The sequence below is a fragment of the Mercenaria mercenaria genome, chromosome 8 (genome assembly GCF_021730395.1).
Source record: "Mercenaria mercenaria strain notata chromosome 8, MADL_Memer_1, whole genome shotgun sequence".
NCBI lineage: Eukaryota > Metazoa > Mollusca > Bivalvia > Venerida > Veneridae > Mercenaria > Mercenaria mercenaria.
The window spans coordinates 19,827,369-19,851,637 of NC_069368.1; the positions used below are offsets into that span (position 1 = coordinate 19,827,369).

The window sequence follows — 24,269 nt, forward strand, 5'->3', positions numbered from 1 at the left end:
GACTACCTTGTCATTTTTTGTTATCATCTGTAAATTCTTAATGTTTTAAAGAAGCATTTAAATCTAACGCTGTAGGCTATTGGTCGACTATATATGTAAAGAATTTCAAATAACATAAATATCGGCCAAACCACGGCTGTGATTGTGTCATCGAACCTGCGCAATTTTTGTTTATAAGAATCAGGAACCGGCCCTTGCGGAATATCATTTTTATAAGAATTTGACGCATGACGACCACTGACACAGGGCAATAATGTTGTGCTTGTTTGAGCTAGAGAGAGGTCGCAAGTTCAGATGTCAAATCAAGAAGGCTCTCTAGTTTAAACTTAAGAAAACTTTGACAGTTTGACAATGTTAAAATATTTCATTTTCAAGTTTCACATTTGTTTCATACGAAGAAGCTGTCGGTTATTTTAACCATAAGGTTTGTCAGGTAACTAAACTGCACTGTACTGCTAGGAACATCAAACCAAGCGAAATGTTTCATGCGGGGAAGTTGTTATAGCCACAGGACTGGTACGACTAATATAAATATCAGATAATATTCTTTTATCTCTTAAATGCTTAATTACAAGAATGGTTTTTTTATTTTAAAAAGCAAGAAAACACATTTGATGCATTCAATACAAATACATCGTAAACGGACATAAACAATAGAGAACTAGGACAAATATGCACTTCTCTCAAAGTTTTTATTTCGTCATCAATTACATTAGTCATATCACCACATAATAAGTCATTTCAAATTAACATATTTCATTTCAAAATGATTCAGCAAGTTTCTAATCTTTCTTAAAGTTTACTGATTTTTTATTATGTTAATGTAAATTTTTTCTTTATTAAAAAAACTCTTGTTAAAATGAATGATGAAACGACCTCTAACGGCTTTGTATGAAATCTGATTTCTTTTGGAAAGAATGCAATGCCGCTCAAAGCAGCAAGATGTGTATACTTTGTATCATTTTAAAAATGTGTGCAAATGCAAATTAATTAGACATGATGGAAAATATCATATCTTTATTTTATCGCATTTAACATTGAAACATTAAAACCGTACGAAGGAAATATCTCTTACAATTTTAATCTTGAAGCTAGAACTGTGCTAATGGAACGATATTTTCTAGCAGTCAATCACTAATATAAATAATGTCGACATTAATAGAGAACTATATCGAGGAGTGAAAGTTGATAAGTATCCATGAAAAAGCATGAAAAATAATGTAAATCATGATCATAATGTGGTATAAATTATGATGTCGATAATGCTCATAATATTTTATGAATAACCATGCCGATAATGTTTATACTTTAGCATGAATTATCATGTCAATTGTGTTTATAATGACGAATGAATTATCATGTCGATTATGATCATAATGTCGTATGAACTATCATGTTGATTATGCTTTTAATATAGCATGAATTATCATATCGATTGAGCTCATAATGTAGTGTGATTCATGAAGTTGATTATGCCCAAAGTAAATACGAATCATGTCGATTATGCTCAAAACGTCGTATGAATTTTCAAGTTTATTATTCGCATAAGGTAGTGGAAATATAATGTCGTTTGTACGGAAACTCAAGGAAAACACTCTTACCGATTGTGCTCAAAATTAATGTAAAGTATGCTTCATGTTGATCAAGCTTATGATGCAGCCTGACAAATATTTTTTATGTTATGCTCATAATCTAACATTATTTATACATCACATGTATTTAAGTGAGTTAATAGAAATTGTGAAACAGAGCAATATAACGTCAAGCGAGATGATAGCCGAGGTTGAAATTATTTTTCAAATGTTCAAAATATCTGGCAGGCTAACATATTCAAATGAATGTGATATTTATCTTATCATAACCTAAATATATAAAGACGACAAAATGCCAAAAATACAACGTTCCAAAATAAATAAATCAAGCAGAATAATATTGCTACCATAAAGAATTTTTGACTGATGCGGAATAGCAATTGTATATAGCTGGAAATGCAAATTAGGTTTAAAAATTAATTTTGTAGATTGTGCACATCATGCAGATTGACGAATTATGTAAATTATGATCATAAAGTTGCATGCAGAATCATGCTATATTCCTAATTGTGCACAAGAATTATGCCGAATATACTCCTGATTTTATCATGATAATCATAGTGTAGCATAAACAATCATGTCGGGTATGTATATGATGTAGCATAAACAATCATGCTTGGTATGTTGATGATGTAGCATAAGCAATCATGTCGGGTATTTATATGATGTAGTATAAAGAATCATGTCGCGTTTGTATAGGATGAAGCATAAAAATCATGTCGGATATGTACATGTTGTAGCATAAACAATCATGCCAGGTATGTTTATGATGTAGCATAAGTAATCGTGTCTAGTATGTATAGGATGTAGCATAAAAATCATGTCGGATATGTATATGATGTAGCATAAACAATCATGTCGGATATGTATATAATGTAGCTTAAGCAATCATGTCGGATATGTATAGGATGTAGCATAAACAATCGTGTCGGATATTTTTATGATGTAGCATAAGCAATCGTGTCGTGTATGTAAAGTATGTAGCATAAACAGTCATGTCGGATATGCATATAATGTAGCATAAACAATCATGTTGGGTATGTATATGATGTAGCATAAGCAATCATGTCGGGTATTTATATGATGTAGTATAAGGAATCACGTCGCGTTTGTATAGAATGTAGCATAAATTTCATGTCGGATATGTACATGATGTAGCATAAACAATCATGCCAGGTATGTATATGATGTAGCATAAGTAATCGTGTCTAGTATGTATAGTATGTAGCATAAACAATCATGTCGGATATGTATATGATGTAGCATAAATAATCATGTCGGGTATGTATATGATGTAGCTTAAGCAATCATATCAGATATGTATAGGATGTAGCATAAACAATCGTGTCGGATATGTTTATGATGTAGCATAAGCAATCGTGTCGTGTATGTATAGTATGTAGCATAAACAGTCATGTCGGATGTGTATATAATTTAGCATAAACAATCATGTTGGGTATGTATATGATGTAGCATAAGCAATCATGTCGGGTATGTATATGATGAGGTATAAACAATCGTGCCGGGTATGTATATGATGAGGCATAAAAAAGCTTGTCGGGTATGTATATGATGAGGTATAAACAATCATGTCGGGTATGGATATGATGAGGTATAAACAATCATGTCGGGTATGTATATGATGAGGCATAAACAATCATATCGGGTATGTATATGATGAGGCATAAACAATCATGCCGGGTATGTATATGATGTAGCATGAACAATCATGTCGGATATGTATATGATGAGGCATAAACAATCATGTCGGGTATGTATATGATGAGGCATAAACAATCATGTCGGGTATTTATATGATGTAGCATGAACAAGCATGACGGATATGTAAATGATGAGGCATAAACAATCATGTCGGATATGTAAATGATGAGGCTATATCATGTCGGGTATTTATATGATGTAGCATGAACAATCATGACGGATATGTAAATGATGAGGCATAAACAATCATGTCGAATATGTAAATGATGAGGTTATATCATGTCGGGTTTTTATATGATGTAGCATAAACAATCATAATCATCATAAACACACATGTCGGTTATGTGTATGATGTAGCATAAACAATCATGTCTTGTATGTATAAGATGTAGCATAAACAATCATGTCGGTAATGTATATGATGTAGCATAAACAATCATTTCTGGTATATATATAATGTAGCATAAAGAATCATGTTGGGTGTGTATATGATATAGCATAAAGAATCATTACGGGTATGTATATGATGTAGCATCAACAATCATGTCCGGCTTGTATGTGATATAGCATAAACAATCATTACGGTGATGTTTAAGATGTAGCATAAGCAATCACGACGAGTATGTATAGGATGTAGCATAAACAATCATGTCGGGATTGTATATGATATAGCATAAAGAATCATGTCAGGTATGTATATGATGTAGCTTAAACAATCATGTCGGGTATGTTTATGATGTAGCATAAATAACCATGTCGGGTATGTATATGATGTAGCATAAACAATCATGTCGGGTATGTATATGATGTAGCATAAACAATCATGTCGGGTATGTATATGATGTAGCATAAACAATCATGTCGGGTATGTGTATGATGTAGCATAAAGAATCATGTCGTGTATGTATATGATGTAGCATAAACAGTCGTGCCTGTTATGTATATGATGTAACATAGACAAATCATGTCCTGTATGTATATGATGTAGCATAAAGAATCATGTCGGGTACATACAGGATGTAGCATAAACAACCATGTCGGTATGTATATGATGTAGCATAAACAATCATGTCGGGTATGTATATAATGTAGGATAAAGAATCATGTCGATCACCGTAGAGGGATCAAGTCTTTCTTGAAATGTCGAACGTTTTCATGCCAGTCGCCAATCTAGCTGGCTTGTCACGGACCTGTTATTTAACCCAGCTACCATCCGTAAATCTCTCAGAGCCGCCCGTGCTCCTCCTCCACTATATATTAGAAAAAAAGAAAAAGCGTAACATCCATTCAGTACAAATATATTACTTCTTTGCAGCTTGTATGCAAATATTTTAATAAGATGTTTTTTTATTATTTATTAAGTCTGATCTAATATGGTGTGTTTTTGTGAAATGACATAAAGGATTGTTGCGTTTTTCTTTCTTGAGTGTAACAAGCGTCATAGTCTCTAATTTGTATCAGAGTTTCCCGTACATTATGGCTAATCAAAAATTACACATCAGTCTAACTATTTCTATGAATGATATTAGGGATAGCAGGTTCTTATTTTTTTGTTATATGTTAAAATGGGTTTTTCATTGTGTAAAAGTATGGCCAATGTTATTTCCTTTTCGAAAGATTTAATTCTTATATGAAAATGTTGTGAGACATCCTGAAAATTTTATTACAATCATTCATCTAACAATCTCGCGATTGAAATGTTAAAATAGTTTCGGTGTCAAAAATGGCTGAAATTAACCAGTTATTTGTTTTAATTAAGATACTCTAAATCTAATATCACCCTTGGTATCCGTTGTTTTTATAATGACGTCTATTATTTGTTATATTGTCCTACATTGAAAGATAAATCAAGGAAAAACCCGTGATAAGGAAAAAGTGGAGCAAACAGTAAATATTACATACTGTGATTATACTATGTCGCACTTTTAAGTTTGAAAAACTGAAACTGATTTTTGTTGCTTTCGGTAACTCCATCAAACACCAGTTGGTATTTTGTAGATGAACTTATCTGTTTCTTCAATTGTCTATAGTCTTTGTCAGGTTTCACGGTACATGCAGACAGGTTAATCGTGACTTTTTGTGGCAGAACGGCAATACTGTTAACAAGACATCGCAGTGAAGTACTTGTCATAGTAACCCTATTTAGGTGAACAAGCTCTAAATTTGTCATTAGAGTTGGCAGTGTGAGTGCTGTATCAGCGATATTTATGTCTTGTATAGCAACCCTTTCAAGTATTTTCAACTTCGACAGTGTTTTTATAATAGAATCTGACTTTTCATGCTCAAACTGTGAGAACGATACTTCGATAAGATTTCTTGCTTCAGGCAGACATTGAAGTAACGATGATACAACATTTGGTCGTAAGTTTCCTACTTTACAGTACTCCAAAGAGGAAGAGTCAACATGCAGCATAGACACGGGTACGTTATCTAAACAAAGTCCAATAATTCCCTGGTGTTGGGACAGATCGAGGCAGAAACCTTCACACTGATCATCGTGATCTTTGCATTCGATGTATTCAAGCATGATGTTTTTCATTGTTTGTCTGGCGTTCAGGTATTGACATAAACGTTTGATATCAATATGTCACAGACGTATATTGTTCAGAAATATTGTTTTTAAATTACCCATGCGCAACAGAATGCCTACTGTTTTAGCCGACATTTCTGTTATTTCTGCATACAACAAATTGTCCTTTAACACTGAAAAGTTGAGAACCAAACATGATAATGTGTCTACTGATCCAGAAAGTAAACGATTAAGATCTTGTTCTTCAGGAACAGCGTCGATGACTAGTTTGTGCAATGAATGCATACCTTGAAAATCAAGTGCTTGAAGTTTTTCTGTAAACTCTTCTGTAGACTGACATTCTGTCATAGTCATTGATTTGATCTTGTCGTTTTTGTTCTCTGTTAGGATGTTAAGTAAAATGCACGTGTCTAGTGTTATTGTGCTATCTACAATTATATCTTCGATATGTAAAGGAATATTACTTTCTCCGTTATTGTTAACAATTTCTTGTGCAGAATCTGTCAACATGCACTGCCAGGATTTCATAATTTCCCAGTATTCGAGCCACCTTGGTGAATACGTTTGGTTATTCATATAGTGATTCCTGAAATACCTTACATCCCCACAAGCAGAAACAGTGTCCATAAATATTTGAACGATATGACCAAATGCAATAGAATTTAGTCCGGCGAGAAAAATGAAAACATTTGACATTTTCAATATAGCTGACAGTGTGTTACATTCTTTGCGAATACTCTCTTGAATGTATTGATTGTCGAAGCGCGACTGTATATAAAGGGCTGCGAAATACTCGTGGATAGATTTGTGTTGAAATGAGATAGTGCTACATCTCTCTGAGACTAATCCATCGTCTTTAGTTTGTGATAAAATCCCTATTTTTAAACAAAATCTGAGAGTGTCCTCCGATAAAATACGAATAACTTCAGACTTATCAAATACAAGACTACTTTCCGCTTTCGAACCAAATATTTTTGTAAACGCTAGTTCACCAAGAGCGATTAGTACGTTGTAATGTAATTTACAGATGTCACTCAATTGCAGGCAAGGCGGAATGTCGTAGGTGCTCTTTGGTAGTGGAATTTTGTTTTCTAACTTATTCAGACCCCGAGTTAGTGTAAGTGTTAGTATGTTAGTACATATTTCGCATTTTGTTCCTCCTATTGACTTTCCGTCAAACCAAAGGCAAATGATTTGCAACAAGATGTAGGGGATATATCGCAATTTATCGAGCTTCAAAGTCGACGTCACACTTTCGAACTCTTCAACGGTCTGAGTCTAGTTTGATTGAGTCTGTGTATTTAATACAGTAACAGCATTACTTATAAGCTCTTTTGACGCAGAATCATTCAGCTCATTGATTTCTACATGTCTGTCAATTTGACTTGTGCCTAGTTTAACAACCTCAAATTTCCAGGGTCGTATTGTCGTCATGACTGTGCACTGTTCGCGAGCAGGTATGTGTGGTATTGCGTGTACATCACGGCAACCTTTGTCACAGCTGGTAGGGTGGGCCCATTCATCCAGACCATCCAGAAGAAGTAAGCACGTCTTTTCATTTAGAATATCCTCTATGTCAAGTCTTGAATACCGAGAATGACTTTTCAGACAATTAAGAAGGCTGCTAGTAATCATGCTTTCTAGATCGCATTCAGAGGTTTCTACATCTCGTAAAGAAATCATGAATAAAAACTCAAATTTCTTCATCGCATCTAAATCGGCTTTCTTAAACTTATGCTTTATTTCTTTGTTAGGGCTGTGAGCTTGGCACCAGGTCTTGCATACTTTTTTTGCAAAGGATGTTTTTCCAACTCCGGCTTTCGCTGTAACGTAAATGTGCTTGTACATTTTGCCATCTCTACGAATGAACAGGTCACTGTACGAATGTATTGGCATCTTTGAAGAAAGTTGTTTCCTCGATCTGAACTTTCTTTGCACGTCAACTGATGTCAGTGGAGGCTCAACATAGAAGTCAGTCAGTAGCGCATCATGATCTTCAGCGAGAGGGGCGACAGGTATGTAACTGTAGCATTCTTCGTAGAAACTGATCAAGTCTTTCTTTATACCTGTAAAGTATTATACAAAAGCGTGGTAATATAAAATGTATGGTAGCATTATTTAGTACGATGTTGAAAACATAGTTATAGTTTTTGCACTGTACAATGTTTCGCACAGCTACCTATCGTTATAAATAGCTACAGGCGATTAAAATGTTAACCTATGCTGTAGGTTCCATTAAAAAAATCAGATTCAACTCACGTTCTTGAAATTCAATCAACAAAATCTTTCATCTGAGAGTTGAGATATGCCATTGATTAATGCTGATTGATTAATGCTGTTTGTCAAATTCATATTGCTATTATTCAGTTTCCATTTTGCTGATTACTCAATTGTTAATTGCCATTTCCAAATTTCTCACTTGCCAAATGTTATTTTCTAAGTGTTTAATTGGCAATGCTTAATACTATTTATTTGCCAGTTGCCGACTGCCATTTGCTCATTTATTTAATATCATTTGCCACTTCCTCAATTGCGGGCCAATTGCCGTGATTTCTAGAGATTTGTTAAGTTAATTTGTATCCTATAAATATATTTACAATTATTATTGCAACATGAGACTCTATGGGATAAAGCCTATGTATCAATATCAGGTGGATAAATGTTTAAGGAAGTTGGATCTATGTACCGAAAGCTTCTTAAGGTATGATTACCCGCTACCTACCAAGATCTCTGCATGACATTAGGGATTACGTGTTGGGAGTAATGATATTCTTGGCTGAATCCATTTTTACGACTTATCCTGGCTGAAACCTTTTGAGTTAAAACTGTAGTAACAAAACACTTACATGAAACTTCATGACAATCTCACAAAAATTTGTCAACTCAGTCCTCGAAGTACACTATCTTACGATAACAGTTAAAGGTTCTCCTTTATTTTTTCAGCCTAATATTTGGTCACGTTTGTTCATACTGTTAAACAAATTTCATATAAACAATAAAAACAAAACACTTTATTTAAATGAACAAATCTCTAGAAATGAAAGTGAATTGGCAAGCAAATATAGACTGAGACTGAAAACTTACAAATAGCAATAAGCATATAGCTATTAGAAAATGAGCAACTGACAAATAGCAAAAGGCATTTTCCAAATTAGCAGTCGGCAAAAACAGCAATTTGCTGTCGCGAAAGGCGATTTTTGTTTGTTTATTACGATTAAAGACATTCATTGGAGCAGTCCTTTTATGTTCTGTTTATTGACACTGATGGGAGCAGGCAGCTCCCATTGGAGCATACAATGATATGTTTGTTATATAAACTCATTATTTCATGCTTTTCTTGCTTTTTGTCTGATATTCATGCATTTTTGGCGCCAAATAGTCTACTATTTAGGCCTTGCTATAACACAAATTGTCAGTTCTTATTCTGGATTAATTTTAGTTAATGCAACGATAAATGTGTTCTTATGGAAAATAAATAAAAAAATGGAATCTTAGTTTATTGTGTTCTATAAAACTATCTCGATGTGGTTGAGACTTAAAACAAAAAGTTTGATGGGAAATTTATTATAAAAGCACTAAGTCTCTGCTACATTGATTTGGCGCCGGAACCCGGGAAGGAAACATGGAAAAAAGTGAGTAAAACCTTTAAATAAACGATCTTTGGTGAAAGTGAAAAACAAAGTCATTTCGGTGTCAACTACATTCATAACATACACTGGTAAATGAAATATAATTGTATCGAAATTTTCGTTTAGTGGTAAAAGAGTTCATACAATGTCGGGAGTTAAATATATGAAAGGTGTACGAACTAAGTTTTCAAATAAGTTGTTGAATGAAATTCAAAATGGCTTACGTTTACTGGATAGTGATATGAGTGACATATTACCAGAGGATTCCGTACAACTTCGGCATCGTGTAATGGAAACTAAACTCAACATTAATTCTTATAATGAGAAGCTATCTAGACAGTCTGAGAAATTAGCTCAGACTATCGAAGATCCTGAAGATGAATTTATATCAACAATGATTGAAGAAGATTCTAGTCTATTGGATAAAGCTTGTTCCGTGTATCATAAGCTTCAGCTTTTTGAGGACAGATTAAAACAACTTGAAGAAACGAAAAATACAGCAGTAAAGGAGGAGCACGTTTCACCATTAACTTTGGTCACAGAGGAAATGAGAAAAATGTTTGCAGCCCAGATGGATTTACAGAAGGAGTTAGTCCAGAATAAGCAACTCAAAAAAGAAACAGTGAAATTGCCTAAGATTGACATACCGTCTTTCAATGGCAATAAGTTATATTGGATTGAATTCTGGGATTCTTTTGAGAGTGCCGTGCATAATAATGACCGACTTTCAGAAGTTGACAAATTCAATTATTTGAAAAGTAAACTTACTGGAGAAGCAAAGCATACAATAACTGGCCTTTCATTGTCCAATAAGAATTATGAAATTGCTATACAGACATTGCATAAAAGATTTGGCGATCGACAGGAGACAATAGACCTGCACTATAAGGCACTAATAGATATATTTCCAGTTAGAAATTCTGTGGAGAGTTTGCGACAGTTCATGGATAAAACAGAAAAACATCTTCGTTGTCTAGAAGTTCTCAACCAAGATACAAATCAAGAAGTTTTTGTTTCAATGCTCAGAAGAAAGCTACCAAATGACGTACTCCTTCAAATGGAAATTATGAAGGGAGTAGATAAAAAATGGTCTGTAATTACATTTCGTGAACTACTTCGACAATACATTGTAGCAAAAGAAAAGGCCGAAATTACAGATAAAGCAAAATCAAAATTTGAGAACAGAGATTCAGTTCGTCCGAATTCAAATCAGAGGTACAGCATGAAAGGGTTCTCAAAGCCTTCAATACATAGTGCCTCATCAAGTTCATTGATTACAAGTGAAAAGCAAGAAAAAACAAAAGTTATATCTGCAAAGTGTAGATATTGTGACAGAAATCATTGGAGTGATGAGTGCACGAAGTACCCAACAATTGAAGATAGAAAGAAACGTATCAAAGGCAGTTGTTACAGGTGTTTAAAGGAAGGACATATCTCCAGTCAGTGCAAATCATCAAAAACGTGTGTCTATTGTGGTCAAGTAGACGTGCACCATAGAAGTTTATGTGAAAAGAAATTTAAAGAAAAGAAAAATAAAGAAGGTGCAAATTTTTCTGGAGAACCTGAAATTCTATCGGAAAAGAGTGATACAGGAAACGTGCAGGAAGAAATAGGACTTCTTTCTTGCAATGAGTCTGTAATGATGCAAACAGCTAAATGCATCGTTAAGAATCCTGATGAAGACAAAAGTGAGGAAATTAGATTGATTCTTGACTCAGGCTCGCACAGAACATATATCACGAGGGATTTGGCCCGTCGTCTCAGACTAAAAGAAGAAGAAGAGCAGGAAATCCAATTGGTAACCTTTGGAAGCGAAAAAGAAAAATCAATAAAAACAAGATCAACAAGATTAAAAGTGAAACTCAAGAATGGAAAGTACATAACTTTGGTTGCAAATATAGTACCAAATATCACTGGAACAATTACCCGCAGACAAGTAAAACTAGATTCACCAAGACAGTTCTCTGGCTTAACAAAAAATCTAACACTGGCTGATACAATTCCAAACAAGAATGAATCAGTTTATCTCGATTTACTAGTAGGAAATGATTACTATTTAGATATTATACAAACAGAGAAGATAGAAATACAACCTGGACTTTATTTGCTGTCGTCCAGTCTCGGATGGATATTGTCGGGCAGAATGAAAACAAGTGATATTGCCGTAAACACAAATGATTCAGCTATGTTAATTCTTACGTACGGAGATAATATAACTGAAACCAAACTTTTACAGATGTTGACGAAGTCATTCCAACAAAACCTAACTTGGAGGACTTTTGGAATATTGAGAGTCTTGGGATTACAGATACATATGACAAACCAGACGATCAGGCTGCTATGACACATTTCAGGGAAACTCTACAGTTTGAAAACGATAGATATCAGGTTACTTGGCCTTGGCGGGATGAGTTTCCAGATCTTCCAGAAAATCGGGGATTAGCAAAAGGGAGATTGAAATCACTCGTTTGTAAGCTAGCAAAACAACCTGAGCTCTTGAAAAGATATGACGATGTCATTAAAGATCAGCTAGAAAAAGGAATTATTGAGAAAGTTGATAGGGAGTTAAGTGACGGGTTAAGGCATTACATTCCACACCACGTTGTGATCAAACCTGAAAAAAGTACGACAAAGATGAGGATAGTGTATGATGCCTCTGCAAAGACACGAAAAGAATATAAAAGTCTGAATGAATGTTTATATAGAGGCCCAGTCTTATTACACGACCTGTGTGGCATTCTAATGAGATTTAGATTGCATAAGATTGGCCTTGTGTCAGACATAGAAAAGGCATTTTTACAAGTAGGACTACAAAAGTCTGAGAGGGATGTGACACGATTTCTTTGGGTAAAGGATTTGGAAAATCCTGTTGTGGTAGAAAACAAGATAGAGGAATACAGATTTTGTCGCGTTCCTTTTGGAATCATTTCCAGCCCTTTTTTACTGGGAGCTACTATTGAAAGTCATCTGGATAAACAAAATTCGGAGTTGGCAAAACAGCTGAAACAAAACATATACATGGATAATGTGATCACTGGAGTGAATTCTGTAACCGAAGCAGTGGAGTTGTATGAAACAGCCAAGTCAATGTTTACAGAAATGAGTATGAATTTGCGTGAATGGATGACGAACAATGAAGAAATTCAAAAGATGATACCAGATGATGATAAATCAGCAGGCGGTATTGTGAAAGTATTAGGTCATTTGTGGAATGCCGAAAATGATTCCATACAACTAAAAGATCCCAAATTATTGAAAGATGTCAAAGTGACAAAGAGAAATATTCTGAAGCAACTTGCATCTGTGTTTGATCCTTTAGGATTATGTTCTCCACTTTCTTTACGTGGTAAGATATTGCTGCAACAAATATGGAGCAAGGGCTATGACTGGGACGATTTATTAGAGAAGAAAGATTCCGATGCATGGGTGGAAATAAGAAGCGACTTGGAACAAATTGAAAGTGTTAAGTTTCAAAGAAATATTTGTATGACAAATGATGTGAATAATGTTGAATATTCATTAGCTTGCTTCTGCGATGCTTCAGGCAAAGCATACGCTGCATCGATATACTTAGTACAAGTGAAAGAAGACGAGTACAAATCAGATCTTATATTTTCAAAGAGCAGACTGACACCAATAAAAGGAATGACAATACCAAGGCTCGAACTGATGGCAGTTTTAATAGGAGCTAGATGTCTTAACTTTGTAGAAAAGGAATTGAAGTTGCAGTGTAAAAATGTCGTTCTGCTGACAGATTCTCAGTGTGTTCTCCAGTGGTTATCATCGGACAAATTACTACCAGTGTTTGTGAAAAACCGTTTGAAAGAGATCAAAAGTTATGGCAATATAACATATCGCTATGTGAATACAACGGAAAATCCTGCAGATATAGCAAGTCGCGGAAGTACACTGGTCAAATTGTTAGAAAATAGGATATGGTGGCATGGGCCACAAATGCTAAGGCACAGCATTTTGGATTTATTGAACGGGAAACCAGTAAGTAAATCTGAACAAGACACTGCTATAGAAGATGCTGAAGTTGAAAACAAAGGCGAAAATATTGACACGGAGATGCACTCAGATAAACAGCCAATTAATGAATCTGAACACAGTGATGTATTAGGTGTTAAACAAAACAATACTATGGATTCAGAAGGGAGCTGTCTCTCGACAGACAGCTCCGACGTAGAAAATGCCCCATTTGGAATAAATGTAAGAAGGTATTCATCTTCTTCTAGACTGCTTAGAGTCACGGCATGGTGTATTCGATTTACAGAAAAAATGAAAGGTCATATTTATGAAAGTCATAGTTTATCTAGTGAAGAACTTAGAGAAGCTGAACTTTTGTGGCTGTATCATATTCAGAGGAAACATTACAAAGAAGTCCATCAATCAATAGTAGACAAAAAGCCAAATAATTTGGCAAGGCAGTTTGACATTTTCATTGATGAAAGTGGATTATTAAGATGCGGAGGACGTCTTGAACACGCTACCTTTTCTGAGGCAGCGAGACACCCGATATTGCTCCCAAGAAAAGAGAAATTAACCCACCTCTTAATTGACAGTGTGCACAGACAATTGTTACACACAGGTGTTTCTCAAACATTAAGTGAACTAAGACATAGATTCTGGATTCCAAAAGGCAGAGCAACGGTGTCTACAGTCCTTAAGTCTTGTCAGATATGCAAACGTGTTGACTGTCGTCCATACAAATTACCACCAATGGCATCTTTACCAAAATCACGTGTATCAGAATCTATTCCATTCTCCAATGTTGGATTAGATTATCTAGGCCATTGTATGTGAAAGAAGGAAATAACTCAAAAAAGATATGGGTTTGTCTGTTCACTTGTTTGACAACACGAGCCGTCCATCTAGAGGTAGTTTCCGATATGACTGCTGGTGCATTTCTTTTGTGTCTTCGGAGATTCATAGCAACAAGAGGAACTCCAAAGGAAATTATTAGCGATAACGCTAAACATTTCAAGTTGTCTAGTGATACAATCAAATTAATTTGGGGAAATATGTTACAAGAGGATGATGTTCAATGTTATGTGTCGGGGCAAGATATAAAATGGACATTTATTGTCGAATTAGCACCATGGATGGGTGGTTTTTATGAAAGATTAGTCGGAATTGTCAAGCAAGCATTACGAAAATCTCTCGGAAGAAAGCTATTGATAATGGATCAAATGAACACTGTGATAAAGGAAGTGGAGTCTGTAATTAACAGGAGACCATTGGTATATGTTGGCGAAGATATTAAGTCTTCAATTGCTCTGACACCGTGCCACTTTTTGAGTTTAAATCCAAAAACTGGAATCCCGGAGCTCGACTATGATACAAAGGATCCCGAATTTAAACCATATGAAAGCACTGCTGAAAAATTATTGCAAGTTTGGAAAAAAGGGGAACAACTTTTGAATAGATTTTGGGTATTATGGCGAGATGAGTATTTGCTTAGTTTACGAGAACGATCACAAAACAAAATCAAATCATCAAGAATCCAGTCTCATGAAACACCAAGTGTAGGAGATGTAGTTATAGTAAAGGATAACTTACCTCGTGGTCAGTGGAAACTTGGGAAAGTGATAAAGCTCCATACAAGCCGAGACGGTCAAATTAGATCTGCTCAGTTAAAGGTATCGAACGGACAAATTCTGAGAAGACCGCTTAATTTGCTCTATCCGATAGAGATATCAGGCAGTGACACAATGTTACAAAATAGTGTAAATCATGATAAAATTGTTACAAATGATGCTAGAGAAGAAAGGCCTAAACGAAGAGCTGCAGAAAAAGCGAAAGAACTTTTAAGAAGAATTTAAATTCGTGGCGGTAGGATCGCTAAAACGCGAAAAAATGATATAAATGTGAAAATGGATTTACAATAATGTAACAATGCTGTGATTAGTTTATACATGAATAAATACTGAGATTTTGTAAATAATTTAGTGATAACAAGTTGAATGTACATAAGTTATTTCGAGTACAGATGGGAGCAAGTGTTATAGTAATCATAAGCGTTAAATCACGTGGTCGGTGGGAGCAAAGTATAATGAAAAATTAATGGCGCACAGTTTGCACGTGAAAAACGAGGAAAGCATTTATTTTGTGTTGGATATATCCCATGTGTTCTATTCATTCATTTATAGCTTATTTTTCACCGTGAGCGGACGTACTTTAAAGACACAGCAATGTTTTCTTGCGATACTTGTGAAAAAACGTTCACGCAGAAAAGAAATCTGAAACGCCATATTTCAGAGGCACATTTATTTCCAAAACATTGGTGCTGTACTATAAAGGATTGTAGTGCAAAATTCCTGCGGCGCTATACTCTTGTTAATCACTTGGTGAAGATGCATCAACTTTCAAAGTTACAGGCTTTGCAAACAGCGCTTTCGTGTGACTCAACATTGCCAGACAACGGTGGATATGAAGATATCAGCGATGACGACGATACGCTTATTCAGATCATTGCAGAAATCGATGATAACTCGTCCAAATCACAAACCGATCAAGAGCAGCAAGCAATACAGAGTTTTGACATGGAGTTGCTTGGAGAAGATCAAAATATGAGTGAAGATTTAAGTGATGATTGGGAAGTTATATCAGAAATTGAAATTGGAGATGCCAATACAAGTACAGAAGTGAATTTAGAAAATGAAGATGGAATTGTAGATGAAAATAATAATGTTAATCCAGATTTTGGAAATATTGGTACTGAATGCTCAAATCTTAATTACAATTATTCTGATATAAGTGATTGTGAAACAGAGGCAAGCGATACTTTGGTTAATGATAATAGTGAAAGTCAAAGTCAGGTAGAAGGTGGTGATGTTAGCATTGGGGCTTTTGAAGATGGATGTATAGTTTCTGAAGATAGCGATAAAGATGAAGAGGGAAGTGGAAGTGTTGGTGATAGTGATGTGGATTTGAATGCTAGTTATGAATATGGAAATAATGGAGTTGAAAGTGATTTAGATGGTGATGCCTTACGTAATTCTAAAAGGTATACTGAGGTGAGTGAAAACAGTGACAGTTATTCAGATGATAATGATAACAGCAGTGAAATTATTGTCATAAGTGATGATGATGGAACTGTGAAATTGCCTAATAAAAAAATGACAGAAATATTTGTGCTGACATTCCAGCGTGATACGATATTCGATGAAGACGGAAATATCATTGACCAGTCTGGCTCAGTTGAGAAAGAATATTACAAATATACAAATAAATAAACATCCAGTTTTTCAGAATTAACTTGTTATATGTGGGATATATTTGACTTTACTTCTGGCGGGAGTGTCGCGAAAGGCGATTTTTGTTTGTTTATTACGATTAAAGACATTCATGGGAGCAGTCCTTTTATGTTCTGTTTATTGACACTGATGGGAGCAGGCAGCTCCCATTGGAGCATACAATGATATGTTTGTTATATAAACTCATTATTTCATGCTTTTCTTGCTTTTTATCTGATATTCATGCATTTTTGGCGCCAAATAGTCTACTATTTAGGCCTTGCTATAACACAAATTGTCAGTTCTTATTCTGGATTAATTTTAGTTAATGCAACGATAAATGTGTTCTTATGGAAAATAAATAAAAAAATGGAATCTTAGTTTATTGTGTTCTATAAAACTATCTCGATGTGGTTGAGACTTAAAACAAAAAGTTTGATGGGAAATTTATTATAAAAGCACTAAGTCTCTGCTACATTTGCAAACAACAGTTGGAAAATGAGCAACATTACAATCATTCATAATCAATATTCTACTCGATATATTATCTGTGTATAAGGTAGTTAATATTCATTTTAGAAATGATTTTGTGTATTATTATGATGCAGCTGCAGTACTGTGAGTTTGCTTTCTTTTTCCTTACTTTAATTTGAGAAGGATCTGGAAACGTACTTTCTATTACATAAACCACAATTTAACATACAAACACATAGCTCAACTCGTGATTTAAAGTGAAACTTGTTTTTTCATTTAGTTTGGGTCACTTAACACAGAGATCAGAAAACTTTCCTGAATCCCTCATTAATCTACCCCAAGAGATTGAACAGAACAGGATGCTCTGCCAAAGTAAGGTTTGCAAGGAGGTTTCAGTCTGCCTCCATCTCTTTCTGCATACAGTTTAATAATTGGTATTCAGATTTTAGATCACCCAAGATGCAAAAGAGACCACCATTTTATACTTATTCTTCCTAAAACTTCTAGAGCGGCAAATCTCTGACACCACTTGCATAACGGGGTACCCGTACCTACCATTTCCTTACCTCACACAGAACAGACTTTAGTGTTCTACCAACTTGATCTCAGATGTAACATCTTAAGAATTATCTCAGTCTCTTCCAGTACCCAGATAATTATTACTTTGCTGCCCCAAAAATTATCCACGGGCCGAGGCCACAATTTATACTAAAGGTCTGACAGCATCGGGGGTGAAATTCCAGTTCGTCCGGTGCATACAATGTATACATTGGTAAATGAATTAATGCTTTCTGAAATTCCTGTTGGAATTTGTCCGAAAGTTTATCACCATGCTCGCGCTCTCTGAAATTCCTGGTCTAATATGTTTCAATGCCTGCTAAGCAAACTCGTGCTCTCTGAAATATTAAAAATCCCTACCTACCTATCCACTCCCAAAATTCAGGGTCGGGCACTAGAGACAAACGAGTTTTAATAATAGCATCATTACAATGCGTATTTTCCTTATGCCTTTTGCTGTTAATTTAAGGTTACCAAATTATCCCGAGGGAATTTGAATATATCATAACATAAAAAGAACATACGCTAACGTTGCTTTAGTATAAAATGCGTAAAAACTAATAGCTGAACTTATTTGCCCTCGATGTCATTAAATTTCCATGAAATGCGCGCGTATTTGGTTTTACCACGTTGACGTCATTTCCTTTTTAATTGTCCATATTCGGTCCGTAATAAGTTAATAGTCCTAATTTTAATTCTGTTATAATTGGATTAATGTAGCAACAACCTAGCTGACTGTAAAATAGTGGTCAAATCGCATATCATATATAAAAATAAGAAAACCTCCTAAAACCTCTTTATTATTTAATTTGACATTTGACATAGCAATGAAATGTCTTATCACGAATACAGTTAGTTCATTGTTCCTTTCAACTGGTGTCCTTCAAAGCATACCATTTATATAAACGACAGGTAGAATTATTTTTGTATCATTAATTGATCTCTTTATTATTTGCATTATTGATCGATCTCTAGTACTAAGTCTATATAGTATTTGGAAGCCTAATATCAGCCTATCAAAATGGTAGAATAGTCGATCTGTTTAAGAATATAATCAGGAATGGTAATTACAAGCACAAAAATACACACGGCTCCTGCGTGTTGCATTGGCGTAAGCTAGACCTCTTGTAAAATTGAATATACGCTATGATTAAAAATTATAGCTAAGACAGTGAGAGTTGAGACACACAGCGACTTTGCTGGAAAAATTGCTTTATAACCCCCATTCATGGAAAATATCACTTACTTTTTCGTAAACCTCTTTTTCTAAAATACCCAATAATAGGCAGCCCAGCACTTCGTTGTTTTCTATCTAAAATAAGAAACACACGCTTAAAATTAATATGAATAAATAAACATATTTAACATGAATCATGACTCGCATAGAATCAAAACAGTACACAAACCAAACCAGATTTTACCATTTAATGACAGACAACAGTTTCTCATTTTCTGGACGGCAGTGGCTGACAAAACTGAAAAGTTACCTCTGTTCTTCTGCAGTTCCTCTTGGAGCAGAGCTCTTTCAGATGAACCTATTGATTTAAGTTCACGTTTCTCGTTTTCTGCCACTATTTTGATGTTATGTATAGCAGATAATTTCTCTGCTATAATTCTGTCCAGACTTTCAGCTGTTACTGTTTGCACGTTGGCAAGTGAAGATTTAATATCTTTCAAGAGCTGCAGCGATTTACATTTCTTATCTTCTATTTCTACTAGTGCTTCGTCCCTTGTTGTACTAACAGCTTGTAAGGCGATGTCGCCTTGTGATTTGATACTCTGCCGAATTGCATCATCTATCACATTTGTTATGTCTTCCGTTGTTATGGCTAATTTATTTGCTTTTAACTACAATGATACAAACTTTAAAGTAATAAGTTGTCGTTATGAAGTTATTATTTGAATACATAATACATCGTATTTAAAGTGTTTAGAGGCCTGTGTCAGTCTAAAATGAAAACGTTTTTTGAAATGCTTTAAAATCGTCAACAAACGGTGACTATAGGAGTAGCAAATGTACGCTCAGTGCGCAACATTTCTGACGGCGTGTCGTATGTAAATATTCATAACCAATGAAGAGATGTGACCTCTTGAACGCTACGCCTTTAGGGTCACAATAATAATTACGGTAAGTGATAGGGATGCACTTATAGTATATAGCTTCAACATAGTAAATACAGGAAAAAACAGGAATAGTTCCATCCTTGAAAGAATAAAGAACGTTTGATAACTGATAAATCCCATCTACAACGTTACTGATAACTGATAATCCCATCTTCAAAGTATTTGAGAGAGTAATGTAAATGTTGGAGCTGTAAATTTCTATAAACATAATACATGTAAAACTTTAACACAGTAAATTAATGTACAGTACAGAATATAACCTCTTACAAATAAACGATTATCAGTTAGCATTCAGCATTCGGTATCATGATGTGTATAATTTTAATATAAGTTTGTATCAGTGTTTTATAACATAAGCTCGCAAAATTTATAAATAATATACATGTATCTATTAGTATATGATATTCACCAACTGTTCAAATGTAAACCTTACGTTTTTTAATTTAACCACCGCCTGTTGTGCATTTTGGTCAGTGGACAAATATTTTTGATCCGACAGAAGGTTTATCAATGTGTCAATGTATTGAACCAGGTCCGTATCCGACACAGACAAATCTGCGGAATGTCGAATCTTACGACCTATATCACGTGCCTGTAATCAAGTCATAGACAAAATAAATAGTACAGTCTTAGCGTTCACCTCGACAAAAACACTAGTTATTTAAAGCAACAAGACTTCTTACTCTCCAAAGTGATATTTTGTTATAATTTCAACTTGTTTTAAGGTATTGGACCCGTAATAGAGTACCTCCTTTTTGAAGAGTATTCAATTCCTACCATAAACCTACCTTGACTGCAATTTTCAGAGAGGCGTAGGTTCAAGCCCTACTGGGACCTAAAGTGTTTTCCCATATTTTCCTTTTTTCTAGTTAGTTTTTACTACTTTCAATGCTTATTATGGATGTATTGTACAAAAGTGGAAAATTTTCATTTTATAAGCGATTTCTTGCTGTCAAAGTGAATTTACCTCTGAATCGGGAGGGGGTGGAGTTTGACATCTTTAAAAATACTGAGTTATATACATGCGGTAAAAGTTCTCTATTTTGCCTTCATCTTTTAGACTACATATTGTGGAAAAAATGCAGGTAGGTTTTACTTCTGCCCCAAGGTTATTTTTAAATGAAATGAGCAAAATTCAAAACAGACCCGCAGGATTCGACATTATTTTTTCAATGTTGGATTAAGAATTCTGTCTCATTAAACCTGCTTACTTGAGGCACCCTAGAAAAAAAAAAGATATTTACAGTTTTATTTTGTGTTTTATAATTGTTTAACAATAGTTTAATGTTTCTTTTATCAAAATTAATGCTGTAATGAATTCTCTGCAAACGTTTTAGATAGTGGCCATCATAATGAAGTTTGTCCTTACTTTTGCTTGAGGAAATACCATAAATTATACAAAATTTATAAAAAACCGGCACGGGAAAATTGTTTAAAATTTGCAACACAGTGCGAAACATGGTCAACTTTAAGAATATACCAAGCAAATGCCATTTTTTAAACATTACTATGAGGGGTCCAATACCTTATGCAGCTAACAGCACTAAGCAGCAATATTGTGTTGCTTTCTTGGTTGGCTGCTTATCATACGTTTGACTGTAAACCGAAACGGGTAAGTTATGCTGTAAAACTTAATCTGTGCATGTTCCTTTGAAACAAAATTACTTATCCCGTTTCTTTCAACCATGATTTCATTTTTAATGCCGAAGTAAAATGCTGCGGAAATCCATAGGAAGAAGACGTGTTTACTAATGAAACTGTTTTTTTAAGTAATTACGACATCATTTCATCATAATTTGAGTGAAAACAATACAACAAAAATACAACACTATATCGAACATTTATAATTTATACTGAATAGTTTACATTGAAAGGGTTTAAGCATAAAATCTGCGGCTGAACTTGGTTTATTATATAAATATTTGCATTTACATTTTCACATGAATACTTCTTCTAAAAATGTCTTAAATTGACCATTTTTACCTGTAAACAGACATTGTTTGACTGGTTTAACGGAGCCGCCATTTTGTTTTGGAAGCGTTTTGTTGTTGATAATTACTGCCAATGTACCATTGAAATCAGTATCACCAAGTGTTGTTACCGCTGAATAGCCGTTTGGAGGCATGAAACATTTAGCTATTTCAAAGGCGTCTGTGCACCAGTTTTCAGCTTTGGTGTTCTTCCAGGAAGGTCCATCATACCCTTTCCCGGGTCTGCTATACCTGTGTTCACTTATGATTCCGTCTCGAATATCTTGGCAGAGTTTATTCTTACAAGGTTGATGAGGGTTTTTCTTCGGATTGTTAACGTCGTGTACGTGACATTTTCGACCTTTAGAGCAGAAGTTTTGTGTTGGACAGGGTAGAACATTTTCTATGGAACACAAGGTACAGACGGTTCCAGCAGGCAAAGCTTTGGTTTGAAATATCGATGTTAAAAGATCATTCTGAAACTGTATCATTTCACCATTGACAAAATCGTCCAATCCTTGTTTCGTGAAAAGCAGAGCGAGGGCGCCTTTAAGCCAGTTTACAAATTGTGTATCCTTTATAGTTGGTACTAACGCAGCCATACCAATGTCAATAATAAAACTATCCTGTAATATTGTATTTGACAATTTTAAAAACCTGAAACAGAAAAAAAAAGTTTCTTTTTAAACATATGAGTCGCGCCATGAGAAAACCAACACAGTGCGTTTGCATCCGCACAGTTTTGTGAGGATCCATGCTGTTCGCTTTCAAATTCTATTGCAATTAGCGAAACTTTTAGCGAACAGCATGGATCCTGACCAGACTGCGCGGATGCGCGGGCTGGTCTGGATCCATGCTGGTCGCAAATGCAATATGTTGGTTTTCTAATGATGCGGCTCATATGCGTAAATCTTAAAAATCGACAACAAATATTTAAAATCAAAACAATCCTTAGAGGACTGATGTGGGCAACGGTTGACAGCTTCTGGTAATTGGCAAGAACAGTTAGCTTAAGTTTGGCTATTCTAGTTAAACTTCTTTCGATAAGCATTTCCAACCCTTTTTACCAAATCAAGAGGTTCAATGTAAAACTTTTACTCTGTCAAATGGGAAAAATGATATATGAGCAAAGCTCATATTCTTATTGAAAATTGTGTACGGTTTGGTTATTCTTGCTCAAAATCTTTTTTGAATAATAAGCGTTTTTAACAAATTAACGGGAAAACATTCTGCTTTTACTTGAACAGTAAATGTGAGCAAAGGTCATGGACTAGTCGATAATTTTTTGATGTTAAACACTTGCATGAAGTTACTGATAAGGAACAGAAATTATTTGGCCCTTGCGCGCTTGACATTTGACGTATTGACCTGAAATCTATAATTATGGTCATTTACCAGTCTCAAATGACTTTCGTATCAAATGTGATCTTAGACCAAAATATTATCTAGTTTTATGGCAAAAAAGTTCTATTGTCAATGTGATCTTGACCTTTGACCTACTGAACTCAAAATCAATAGGGGTCATCTGCTGGTCATGGCAAATCTCCCGATCAATATTTATGATCCTAGACCCAAGCGTTCTCCAGCTATCATCCAGAAACCGATTGTTCTACAGACCGATCGAAATCCATCATCAAACAATAATATTTACAATATACCCCTCCTCGTTCGATGGAGGGCAATTAATTTTCAAACTAGAAGATGCCCATGTCTCCCAAATGCATGGTCGTAATAAGCAAGAATTCAATAAAAGATAGGGGCGCAAGTCAAAGAGACAATAATGGTTGGCTGCAATAGGCATCATCCACTTGGCATGTCAAATCACCCTATGAAGTTTCAAAATTCTGGGTCAAGTGGTTCTCAAGTTCTGGTTTCTGTGACCTTAACTTTGGATCAATAAAAAAAGAAAATGATCAAGTAATTCAAACCTCAATAGAGGTTTACATGTCCAATTATCCTATGAAGTTTTAACATTCTTGATCAAGAGGTTCTCAAGTTATGAATCAGAAGAGAGTTTCCATGTTCAGCTCCCTGTGACCTTGACAGGTGATTTTTATGTCTCCACCCCCCTCTGGGGGAGACATATTGTTTTTGCCCTGTCCGTCCATCCGTCCCTCCGTCTTTCCCTCCGTCCGTCCGTCCGTATGTAACACTTCATTTCCGAGCAATACTTTGTATATCCATTTTTAGTAATTTGATAGTCACATAATTTTACATCTGTTTGTAACTCAAATACTATATAAATGTTTGAAAGGGTACACATAGGCATGTTATACATGTATAATAGTGAGAGAAGCAAATACTGTGGATTCATTATTATACGTTGGGTTAAATTTTCATTGGCTTATCCTGGTTGATTGTTGCAGTAGATTGGCAAATGTGTACTGTAAAATACTAGCAACACACCAGGTAATCTTCTGCATGCTCTCCTC

General features: G+C 34.9%; 1 protein-coding gene across 1 annotated transcript; it reads right to left on the bottom strand.

The window, feature by feature from the left end:
- Nucleotides 1-842: 842 nt before the first annotated feature.
- LOC123522920 (uncharacterized) lies at nt 843-22,505 on the bottom strand. The gene is made up of 5 exons (XM_053549490.1): nt 21,851-22,505; nt 20,301-20,459; nt 19,231-19,591; nt 18,990-19,055; nt 843-7,910 (listed from the first exon to the last, which is right to left on the bottom strand). Exons 1-5 carry the CDS (start codon nt 21,890-21,892, stop codon nt 7,123-7,125), a joined length of 1,416 nt encoding a protein of 471 aa, XP_053405465.1. The 5' UTR covers nt 21,893-22,505; the 3' UTR covers nt 843-7,122.
- Nucleotides 22,506-24,269: the final 1,764 nt, after the last annotated feature.